This window comes from Antedon mediterranea, chromosome 6 (genome assembly GCF_964355755.1).
Source record: "Antedon mediterranea chromosome 6, ecAntMedi1.1, whole genome shotgun sequence".
Lineage (NCBI taxonomy): Eukaryota > Metazoa > Echinodermata > Crinoidea > Comatulida > Antedonidae > Antedon > Antedon mediterranea.
Window position 1 is genome coordinate 20,663,786 of NC_092675.1, and position 12,979 is coordinate 20,676,764.

Consider the following 12,979-nt stretch of genomic DNA (forward strand, 5'->3'; position numbering starts at 1 on the left):
ATAGAACTCTCTGCTTTAACTGTTAAGATTAAAAACTTTGCACCTCAAGATTATAATAATCTAAAACGCATAGTTATTTGGAAAAAAATAATGCACAATAATTTCTCGTCCTGCTGACATTCATCATTATAATGGAGTAACTAAAATGAGTATTCACTCAATCGAGTCGGTTCCTTTCGAACTGGTCTGCATCACATTAAATATACAGACCAATGCACAGACCGGTCTGGTCCCCACAGTGATGTCCCCATAAGATACACAATCTACAACATATGCACTAGGATTGTCCTTATTGTGAACAATTTAGCGTTAAGCATCATTGTTTGCGCTTTTACCACATATTTTGTATGCAAATAATATTATGAATGATCAATCGTAAATTCCACCACCAATTGCTATTTGCATATACACACAAGAAGATGCAGGTGCCGTGTGCGTCTTTCAGTTACCTGATTGTACTGAAATTTTGAAGGCGTTGTACATAATCGTTAAGCCCCGAAATCAAATATAATGGAATATTTTGTTAATAGTAGGCCATTATTAATTCCTAGCTATCATAGTTACCTGAATCTGTCGTCTGCAAGATCAGCTACTAGTGCGACGATTCGTGGTGATAATCTGAGTAGTGTTTTACCGGTGTCGAATGTGCATCGCCTAACTGGCAATCGTGTCGACGTATATCAATACATTAGTTGTTCACCAGAGAACGTAATTCTTAGGTAAGTGTGATCATTTATAATTCATTCATTAAAAAATAATTAAGTTACCATATAGCACACGTCCTACAGTAATTTGGAAGACGATGGACCAGTGTTCCAAGTATTATATTTGACGGTACCATACATCGTCATCAACATAATCGTCACTAAAGTATCACCATCATATTGTCATCGCAAACACCTCCACAATCACTCACACCATGCCACCGCTGCCGCATCACCATTATCATTATATTCATATATTTTATAGCAAGTTAGTGTACTACATATAGAATAAACCGCCTATTAGAGAAACCCAATAAAAGTATATCCCTTGATATGAGTGTCCAATGTTAAAACATTTATTTCCCTTCGTTTGTTTAATGGTATCATGTCCTCTGAATAGAGGGATGTCCCAAATAAAGAGTTGTGTTTATTTTTGCTACGTAGGCTAATTTTATTTATCTCTTCCAGGAGCTGGCTGCACTTGCGGTCGTATGCGGCTAACATCTTAAACCATCCACAACATATCCGCCCATTCGTTCCTCCTTTCGACAACACATTCGGCACATATGCGTTTAGCCAACCTATAAGTATTTATAGTAATATTAATAGCAATAGTACGTCGTCGTTCCAAGTTTATTCAAATGATTCACCATCAAGTAATGAAGGAAGTGGATGGATCTGTGATGATCCTAATAATACAAATTTAGGCATTTTAGAGGATAATAATCGTGCCAATGAAAGCCGTACCGCTGGCAGACGAAAACCAAGACGGCCTCAGAAAAGCGCGGTAAAAGGTGATCCGACATTCCGAGGTGTGGCATTTTACCTAGAGCTGCGCCAGGGAAGAATACGTTTACGTACTTATAGTGGGTACGTACGTATTTGTATAAATGATTTAAAAGTTTATCAGTTATAGGTATAGCCTATCACTTCCCAACCCAAACCGGCCAATTGGCATCATTTGTTATTTCAAAAGACTAACCGGGGGCTTAAATGAGAAAAGAAATTGAGAAATTATTACTGTGTAGGCCTAAATATTTATTTTAATTATGAGTATTAATTAATATGTGCTCACAACAGATTAATAAGGCGGAAATACAAGTCGTATCAGCAACACAAAGTCAAAGAATTGAATTCATCGGCAGACAGTATCTCTGAACTTGAAATAATTCCCTCTAAAAGGACTCCAAAGAAATCATACACTCACAATGAAATAGGTAAATGTATTTATATTCTGGAAACCTTGACATAACTAGCCTAAACATAATTATGAGCCAATGTTTAAATTTGTAATCAATCGTATTTTTGTTACCTCCGTTTTAGGAAAGATATGTTCTTCGTGCGGTACCAAAAAGACGCCTCTATGGCGTGATGCTGAAGATGGTACTCCGCTATGCAATGCCTGTGGCATAAGGTAGTCTTTAAACTATTAAACTTAGGCCTAATCAAAAATACAATACAAATAAACGAAAAAGTACGAACACAATTAACTTGTTGGCAAAGCAAATTGTCAGCTATCAAACAAATAGGCCCTATCGGTTTAACAAAGCCCCCAGCTTCTCCATATTCCGATTGCTTGTATATTGTAGGCCTAATTATAAATGTGTTTATTATGTGTCTGTCTTCGTTATTTATAGATACAAAAAGTATCGAATTCGATGCGTAAGTTGTTGGTTCATACCACGAAAGGAGGGTAAAGCTAACACCAAATGCCATCGATGTGGAGATCCACTCAGAGTAGCTCTAACAAAAAGAAGATATGCAGGACAACAGCCTTCCACAGTGCATGTTTAAGTATGGCTAGGACTACAAGTGTAAGAAAAAGTACTACATTACTAAAGATACAGTTACTAAGAATAACCAGTGAAAGAATTTAAGTTATAGTTAGTTTCCGTCATAAACGGATAAGTCTTATATAGATAGATTTTAACAACCAAAATGTGTTTGATGATATCTATTTGTTTTTTGTATTGTAATGTTGTTAGAGGCCGCAATTGCAATTGTTCACAATTTTGTTATAGGTAAATTATTTGGAAATTTTACGTAGAATTATATTGGTTTGGTATATTGGTGGTGCTTACTTGTATTTGTAATGTTGACATTTTTAGATGTTTCTGAATAATAAAGAATTACAAAAACGATCAACGTTCTTTCATTTGTGATTCAGTTACTGCTTCACTCTTAAATTAACTTTAACATTAGTCAACATTAGTTAGCAATAGAATCTGAATATTGATGTCATACTTGTTTGTCGGTGGTAAGAAAAATACGTTTTAAAAAAGAATATAATTATTCCTTTATTATTGCATTGTTGCAACCGAAGAAACTTTTTAACATTAACAGAGGGCGTCCTTTAAGTGTAGCCATTCCCAGAATGCATCAGTCATAATGTCAGCTTCCATGTCGCAGTTGGTGTTTCGCTTAGAAACGGTGAAATTCCGTCAAAAAAAGCTAATTTGGAAGCATTTTGAAACACTGGGAGATGGATTGAATAACAGAGATTCATATGAACCGTCTGCTCGAACTATTAGCAGTGGTGATATTTCGTGCATTCCAATCATCATAGAATTTCGACGGTTGCTAGGCCTAGTTTCGTCGACGTCGTCTAACAAAAGTGCGATTCCCGGGGTAAGTGTGGGGCTTTGGGCATACAGTAGTTGGCCTAGTCAAGGCCTAGATATAAAACTACTCCCACATCATGAGTATAACTATAAGCTTAATAGCCCTGGCCTAGTATTTTAAAATATAGGCCTAGCTGGTACATCTTGTGTTACTGTCTGATTTATATTATTCAAGGTTTGCAATAAGGAGCTTCTTCATGCTGTTGTTGGTCTGTACGATGTATGCCTACCAGATATAACACCTGAAGTACTTTATAATACAGTGTGTGGCAAATATGCTAAGACTATTATTCTAGTTCGCGAAAATTCAGGTTGGTTGCATTTTAAGTTTGATTACAAAAATAATATGAATATTTTAAATTTGTGTCACAGGGTTAAACATTTTTCACTTTCAGTTTAAAAAAAATAATGGGATTATTATTTAATGACGATATTAAACTACTAGGCCTAGTGTTCTTTTCTTGCAGAATTACTAAATGACTTGACAGAAAGAACGAAAAGAAGATGTAAACAAGAGCCTACAGACACCAAAGGCCAGGCCAATGACTTAAATACTGACTTTAAATCTTCTGATCCAACCTGTACATCAAATGACAAAGAATATACCCCAGAGGATGGGATGCTTGGCGATGAACCTGTTTTAAAGCCAGAATTTGAAGGGGAAGATAGTTTAGATGTTGAGGAGAGACCAGGAACCTTTGATGATGTGTTTAGTGACACAGATGAGGAGGAAGATGAAGAAGATTCTAGTTCCAGGTACAGATCCTTTAATTGTAATAATGGATGAGGGAGAATTATCTAGTAAATATTTCTATGAACCACAAATGATAACTTTTGTTATTTGACATCTGTTTCTACTGCTGTACCTTACCCATACTCCAGTTTGGGTGCTACAGTAGCTTGGTGTTTTTGCCTTTTTGTTCTCTTTCTTTTGGTTTCCCCTCTTTTCTCTTTATTGTTGAGCGCATAGAGTCATCGTTTATTTGCGCTATATAAATCTATCTATTATTATTATTATCATATGATTAAATTATATATAACTATATGAATCTTAGTTACAACAGGTGTTTATACTTGAGATAAATTTTAGCAGTCTATTCCATAAAGGTATTTTTTGTTGAAAAATGTAAGATTTATAATTGAAAAATTATATTTTTGGATTTGAAATTAGTGAAGATGAAGACTATTCGACAGGACTTAAGACATTTCTAAAGTTAGTGCATGAACGTCGAGAGAAGCGACAGAAAGCTTGTAGAAAGGGAGAAGCAATTGCAAAAGATTCTGTTGGAATTGAATCAAAAATTGTAGCATGTGCTACCTGGAAGAAATCACATATGTAAGTACAATATATATTTTACCAAATAGTGCCTTACCACATTGAAACACTGATTCCTGTCAGGTCACTGAAGCAACATGTAGAATGCATTGGTTTTGTACTAAGAAATACACTCTCATTTCCTCGTCCTTTGGATGGTTTGATAAGTTGGTCTTCTGAATGAAAAGAGAATGTTTAATTATAGAGCATCAACCTTATGGAATAATCTTCCTGTACATATCCGTAAAAAATATGAGACATTTAGTCAAGTTGAAATTAAAAATCTTGTATAACTTCTATTGTACATAGTTTTATAGCTTTTATTTTTCTTGTATTTTTCCAAATCTGGACCTCTTAAAGATGTATTGTCCCTTTGACTAATTCCAAAAAAATAAATAATAAAAGATTTCGAAAAAAAGTGGGTTATTTTGAAGTATCATAATAGTTATTAACTTTCACCAAAAATTAGTCGAAAAAAAAATCATTTAATTGAAATACAGACGTTTTTTTGTTCAAAAAATAACTTTGACTTCCAGTCAAAGTTTTTGATAAAAACATATCTCATAATGCATTGCTCTTGTTTGGCTACTCTGTATGCATAATCATAAAACTTCCTCGCGATCTGTGTGAAAACACCTTCTCAACCGTGACGAGTTGTAAACAATCCTAATTAGCATCATGCATAATGCATACTCATGGTTTGAAATCTTTGTTTACTTTCGCTCGCGACGATTTTCCAGACGAAATGTAATCAAATTAATTTACCTAGGCTGTTTATTACGTAAACTTGTTGTTTTTGGCTCAAATTTTCGACTTAAAGTGAACAACTTTAATATTACTTTGATATGGCCGATTTAAATTTAGAATATTTTGACCTTCATTTTTTGTGTTTCAAGGAACAATACATCTTTAAGAGACCAGTACTTGTGTATTGAAAGAGCTATTCCAGAATAAAGATTTGTATTGTATTGTAAAAGTAACAGAAAAATCATCATATAATTATTTACATTTCAGTTGTCCCGGCGAGAAGATCATTCAGATTTGCTTAATGGGTGTTAGAAAGAAATGTCGAAAATGTGGCATTGGAAAATATCTAATTAAGGTAAATTAATCTTGATTAGCTTAGTTTGATATAGCATGTTTGATTCAATTCATGAATGTTTTGGTTTAATTTATGGCAGTAGTTTTTATTTTCATTCAAACACTATATTCACACATTCTTGTCCTTGGGGAACACATTCTTGACCCAGGGAAACACATGCTTGACCCTGGGAAACATATGCTACACCCAGAGGAGCACATGCTTGACCCAGGGGAGCACATGATTGACCCAGGGGAGCACATGCTTAACCCAGGGGAGCACATGCTTGACCCAGGGAAACACATGTTTGACCCAGGGGAACACGTGTTTGACCCAGGGGAACACGTGTTTGACCCAGGGGAACACGTACTTGACCCAGGGAACATGTGCTTGACCCAGGGGAGCACATGTTTGACCCAGGGGAACACGTGTTTGACCCAGGGGAACACGTGCTTGACCCAGGGAACATGTGATTGACCCAGGGGACACATGCTTGATCCAGGGAACACATGCTTGACCCAAGAGAACACATGCTTGACCCAGGAGAACCCATGATTGACCCAGGGAAACCCATACTTGACCCAGGGAAACCCATGCTTAACCCAGGTGGTCTTCAGTCTGCAGGTGGTCATACAGTATATCTTGTGGAATGTGTAATTCAAATTTCTTAAGGCATGAATAAATAGATTGTCCATAAAATCTAATTTATCATTATTAAATATAAATTTTTTTTTCAGATGTTAAAAGACACTACATTAGTTGGGATATATGATTCGTTAGTGGTATATGCTGACCCTGGTGCAGTAGACTTCTTTAAATCTTTTGGATTCAAAGATGATATAGTCCTTAACAGCAAATATGAACAACTTGTAGATAATTGGACGAATAGTACAATGATGTGTTATTTACCACCTTTTACAGGTACAAAGTTTTTTCTCATACTGCTGCTATTCAATGCTCTCAATAATAGTCAAAAGTCTAAGATCAAAAGTTTGTTTCAGTGTGAAAGTGAATGAAAACCTACCATGAGTAGAGCTAGCAAATTGGTATCCATTTTTAGCCATGATTGTATGGTTTCTCTATCAAAAATAGTACTACCTACATCAACTTCCATCTCAACACTAATGATTTAAGACTGGTTGTCCAGCCTAGTATAAAAAAACATACCAAGTGCCGTGTATATTCTATTAAATTCTAAAATATCTATATATTTCATATTCAAAATTAACAAGTAGCGGCACTGTAGCTTATTAATGCACAGGGTATTTGATTTATATCCTGGTTCTTTCACAGTATTGGGCCTAAACAGCACCTACACCTATGAAAATTTATGATAGGTTTGTTCCCCATCCAGTATTTGGTGTGTGTGCCCAAATATGGTAGTGATATGACATTTTTTGTCACATAAAGTTTGATAGTGTAGACAGAGCTTTAGATATGTTTAAAAACAAATTCAGACAACATGAATATTTTTTTCAGGCCATACCTTAATGCAGGGGAACGATGAGTTATTAGACATGGATGCCATGGAGCTTGAATTTGAAAAATTGACCAAGAGAAGTCGAGACTTTTACCAAACTCAATACCACTGTATGGAAAGACTTAAACATGAGGTTTTAATGTTAAGAACAATAGTACAATCTCAGAAACAGTCTATTAAATCGCTCAGCTTCGACAAGGAATTACTTCAGAAGAAGTGTTATTCATTAGGTAGGTTCATTGCATGATTTGGTAGGCAACTACCTTCTAGATACTGTAACTACTGCCTAGACAACCACCCCTATGTCTAGAGTTCAACTACTGCCTAGACAACCACCCCTATGTCTAGAGTTCAACTACTGCCTAAACAACCACCCCTATGTCTAGAGTTCAACTACTGCCTAGACAACCACCCCTATGTCTAGAGTTCAACTACTGCCTAGACAACCACCCCTATGTCTAGAGTTCAACTACTGCCTAGACAACCACCCCTATGTCTAGAGTTCAACTACTGCCTAGACAACCACCCCTATGTATAGAGTTCAACTACTGCCTAAACAACCACCCCTATGTCTAGAGTTCAACTACTGCCTAGACAACCACCCCTATGTCTAGAGTTCAACTACTGCCTAGACAACCACCCCTATGTCTAGAGTTCAACTACTGCCTAAACAACCACCCCTATGTCTAGAGTTCAACTACTGCCTAGACAACCACCCCTATGTCTAGAGTTCAACTACTGCCTAGACAACTACCCCTATGTCTAGAGTTCAACTACTGCCTAGACAACCACCCCTATGTCTAGATTTCAACTACTGCCTAGACAACCACCCCTATGTCTAGATTTCAACTACTGCCTAGACAACCACCCCTATGTCTAGATTTCAACTACTGCCTAGACAACCACCCCTATGTCTAGAGTTCAACTACTGCCTAAACAACCACCCCTATGTCTAGAGTTCAACTACTGCCTAGACAACCACCCCTATGTCTAGAGTTCAACTACTGCCTAGACAACTACCCCTATGTCTAGAGTTCAACTACTGCCTAGACAACCACCCCTATGTCTAGATTTCAACTACTGCCTAGACAACCACCCCTATGTCTAGATTTCAACTACTGCCTAGACAACCACCCCTATGTCTAGATTTCAACTACTGCCTAGACAACCACCCCTATGTATAGAGTTCAACTACTGCCTAAACAACCACCCCTATGTATAGAGTATCAGTGAAACAATTTGGTTTGTTTGTTTGTTTTTATTGATTTTCAACACAATATAAATATGATAATTAATTAACAATAAACATATATATATATATATAAAAGATGTGTGGCTGGTGGGAAAATAAGTTCAAAGAACTTTAAGGCTCACTCACCAGAAAAGATACATAAGCATAATCAAGTATGATGAGTAAGATATACATAGTAAGAATATAAAATAAGAAGTAAAAAGACATAAGTAAAATAAAAAATTGAAAAAGCAAATAAACAAAAAAAAAACAATAGTATAAATTATTAAATAAATGAATCATAAGTGTTTAAACTTTAGCGTTTGCATAAGTAATAATAAGTTACGTAGTATTTAAGTACAGTTTAAGTTAAAAAGAAAAAAGACTAATTAATTATTTATTATATTCAGAGACTAAAAGCTTTTTGTAATTGTATTTAAAACTAGAGACTGTACATTTTCTTTTTAACTCTTATGAGATAACACTCCAGAGCTTAGGTCCAACATAAAAAACAGAGTAACGACAGGGCTTATTGGTAACTCTAGTTGGGAAGAGTGACATTAATTTCACTCTGCCCTGCCCTATGGCTGTCTACATTTTACTTTTCTCTGTGTGAATCATTTTCATTATATTAATTATACAATGTATTAAATAGATTGAAAATAATTGTATTTGCTTTAATCCAGTATCAATCCCCTTTCAATCCTTTATAATACTATGAAACCAAATTAAATTATTTTCAATTTAGTACTGTAGTTGATTGCACTCTGTTAGAACACATTTATATGACATATTATAGTCCAATAAATCCATAGGCAAATTACTGAAAAATGACAATGCTGTGGGTAACATTGGCTGGATCTCAATGGAGATACAAAATAAAATAAGCAAAAAGCTAAATCAAAACGATAAGTAAAACAGGCAGAAGAATTTTCAGAGCTTTCTTAGTGCAAGTGTATAGTGAAATAATATCTCTATGACTATAAATATATAGGGGGTTTGTGCAGAATCTGTCGCTAGGCTATTCTCCTGGTATTAACTGGGATTATTATTATCATTTAGAGAAAGATTGCCTGTTATTGAAAATGCGAGCTTTGAAGTCTGGGATAGATCTTGAACCTGACCACTTCTACAGTGGTGATAGTTAAGGTAATTTGCATAATGTCAGTTTTAGGTGTTATACAGTATATATTTTAGTAATTTATTGATAAAGAATGTAATGTACAATAGTCTCCATTTTTCGTATATAATTATGATATAATTTGTTTTCTTGTTATTAATTAATGGATTAAATTTATTGATTTATTTTTGACGTTTCAATGATGATTGTAATTTTATGTATCGACAGACAATTTGAAGAAGTCTCTCTCTCATGCAAGTACCTACCTATATTGATAATTTATAAGGTAATTTTGAGTACCAAAACAGATAAGAAACCCAAGAAGAAGGTAACACTATAGTCCATCACACATATTAAGGTATTGTTCCTTATACTAGAAATTTGATTTAAGTCAAAAATCATCTTACTTGAATAATATGTGAATCATCTTTGTGTTATGCATACAAGGAAAGTCACTTCAATGGCGGAAAGGGTTATAATTGTTCAGCAGTGGCCAAATCCAGGTGCCCCGGACCTTACGGAGCCCCCCCTGAACAAGAACAAGATAAAAAACAGGCATTAACATACGTCGGAAATGATTAGAAAACCCAAGGACCAACGTTGGAGGGCCACTAAGGGTCATTAAACCAGCGGCTGCAGCGTTATGCCAAAACTGAAAAAGTGGTGATTGTACCAAATGATGATGCACTTTCCCATGCAGTTTTTACCATGTTCTATGATACAGAGAAATGTTATTTTTACCAATGACCATAATTATAACTATATATTTTTTTTAATGATATGTATATTTATTGTGTTGATGTGTATAATGTTTTCGATTCATTTGATTAGTTTTTGTTATATTAGATGCTTCGGGAAAATGACACATATTGCTGTACAGTTCTTTCAATAAATTCTTGCAATAATGTTAAGTTTCTACTGGTCGGGTTTAATAACTTTATTTAATAGCTTATTTTTTATGGGGGCACTTGCTCATATGAATCATGGATCGCCTTAATAATAAACTATTTCGTTGGTGACTCCACAAAAGTCGGATAAAAGTACACATATTAATCATTTTTATCCTAGTGATGTTATTAAACAAGTTGATTCTATTGCATGTTAGGTTTCAGGATGTCTTGTTTCTTATCTAAACTGAACAATCGCCTTAATAATAAACTATTTCGTTGGTGACTCCACAAAAGTCGGATAAAAGTACACATATTAATCATTTTTATCCTAGTGATGTTATTAAACAAGTTGATTCTATTGCATGCTAGGTTACGTGATGTCTTGTTTCTTATCTAAACTGAACAATCGCCTTAATAATAAACTATTTCGTTGGTGACTCCACAAGAGTCGGATACATAAAAGTACACATATTAATCATGTGTATCTAAATACACCTAGTGATGTTATTGTACAAGTTGATTCTATTGCATGCTAGGTTTTGTGATGACTTGTTTCTTATCTAAACTGAACAATAAATTATCTCTGTTTTCTAAGTAGATTGAAATAGAACTTCATTGAAACTCTTTGATTCAAATTCTATTAAAAAAAGTGCTGTTGACTCGCAGGCATGTCACCATAAGTACGATGCTTAATTGTGTTTGATTACACTGCTTAAACAAAGACAAAAACAAGTCATTAGTCTAGACGTTAAACCATTGGAATGCTGAATTCAATTGAATGTTCAGTGGTTGACATTCTTGCTGTAATAGTAAAATAAACTTCATGGTTTTTTTCTGCAATTTCGTAAATTCAATGATACATACTTTTGCGTCAATATGAAAGAGTACATTATAGCTTATATTTTACTCCCAAGATCTCTCTGCAATTCCTAATCTTGCTCTTTGTATTTCAAATAAAATGTTTAAATATTTATAGGATCAGACTGCGATCTCACTAAAGATTATCCCCATCGTCATCTGCGGCTTTTGATAAAAAGTGCATTTATCTACATAGGTTTGTCACAATAAAAAATTACCATAAATCAAGTGGTATTATGAATGAAGAAAAAAAACAGAATAAGTATTAATCAAAGCACAAGTTAAACAACTGACAAACGTGTAATTTATTGCGTCAAATGCTTTTCATTGCGATACGCTTTAAAATATCACAAATTGATGCTTTTTGTATATACATATGTTTAATGTATAGTTTTGATCCAACTTTACTTTTAAAGAAATCCAGATGATGACATGATAAATTTCAAAATGTTGATATTAGGCAAAATAAAAAGTTATTAGTTCTCAAAAAGAATTAGGAGCTTTTGGACCTCAAAAAGTTTGCTTTTAGGGAGAATTGAAAAATCGAAGCGATCGAATTGTCGCTTGTGATTGATCAATTCACTTACGTTTGATCATATTCTCTTACACTTTTTGCTTACGTTCTTGCGTTGCGTCCTAGTGGGAACCAAGCATTATACACAACTATATTTTGTTACGTAGTCTTGTACTGTGTATTTCCATTTTTTATTTTTTATTTCAGATATTTTTGTTTCTTGTTGGTTGAGTCTGTTTTTTAGTTGTTCCATTGTTGTCCTGCTGGTATCTTTAATTTTTTTATTATTTTTCATATTGTTGTGAATTGTATTTGTATGGTTTTTAAATATATAATAAAAATATAATATAAATACTGTGAATTTATGAGCATATGCCAACAATGTAAAGGTGTAGTTTCAATAAATTATTTACAGAGTTTGATTGAATTGTATTTTTAAATATGTTTAAATTTTTAATAAAAACATTGTGTCAAAAATGCCAGTCGAGAAAATGCTGGTTATGTGTGTTAAATGATTCGTGAAAATGTTAATTCTGTAGATTAATTTACTAGTTTTTGTCACTTCGCAATAAAGAAACAGAGTGAAGATAATCTTTTTAATCTTGTTAAATGTCTGGTAAATATACAATGCTTATTTTATTTATTTTTAAAGCAATACAGTATTTTTTTTCTTGTTTTGTAAAAAACTTGGTACACTGTTTGAAGATATAGTAAGGATTGTCTCCTGGTGTGCAGCTGATCTGGGTAGGTGCTGCACTGCTGGTTGCCGTGTACCTCCATGGTAGGTACGTAGAGAGCCAATCCGAATTTCCTAGGTTTCCAGTTAGGCTTGAGGACGATAATAAATATCTATAACTTATTTTATATTTTTTTATATATTTGTTAAACTTCAATTTGTGAATACAGAAATTGAAATACAGAATTTAAAATACAATCAATGTTGATTATGTTTTCCTTTTAACTTCAAATAAGACTCAGAAAAGTAGTTTTTTATATTTTTTAGTCTGAAATGCTAACACAATAATATTATAAAAAATAATCTTAAAAACAAAATATCTCATTATTTTGATTATGGAAAATATGTATGGTTACCAAGAAAATTAATTTTGAGTTTGAATAATTTGGTTAGCATGTGCCTGGAAGCCTTAATTTGTTATACAATACG

General features: G+C 33.9%; 2 protein-coding genes across 2 annotated transcripts; both read left to right on the top strand.

Annotated features, from left to right (window-relative positions):
• Positions 1-420: 420 nt before the first annotated feature.
• Positions 421-2,796, top strand: LOC140052199 (uncharacterized). The gene is made up of 5 exons (XM_072097651.1): positions 421-719; positions 1,173-1,574; positions 1,785-1,921; positions 2,028-2,118; positions 2,342-2,796. Exons 1-5 carry the CDS (start codon positions 511-513, stop codon positions 2,496-2,498), a joined length of 996 nt encoding a protein of 331 aa, XP_071953752.1. The 5' UTR covers positions 421-510; the 3' UTR covers positions 2,499-2,796.
• A 296-nt stretch (positions 2,797-3,092) lies between these two features.
• On the top strand, positions 3,093-12,435 carry LOC140052473 (uncharacterized). The gene is made up of 9 exons (XM_072098081.1): positions 3,093-3,332; positions 3,501-3,636; positions 3,793-4,081; positions 4,497-4,661; positions 5,655-5,742; positions 6,459-6,642; positions 7,201-7,431; positions 9,495-9,581; positions 9,781-12,435. The coding sequence occupies exons 1-8, from the start codon at positions 3,093-3,095 to the stop codon at positions 9,578-9,580; spliced, it is 1,419 nt and encodes a 472-aa protein (XP_071954182.1). The 3' UTR covers position 9,581; positions 9,781-12,435.
• Positions 12,436-12,979: the final 544 nt, after the last annotated feature.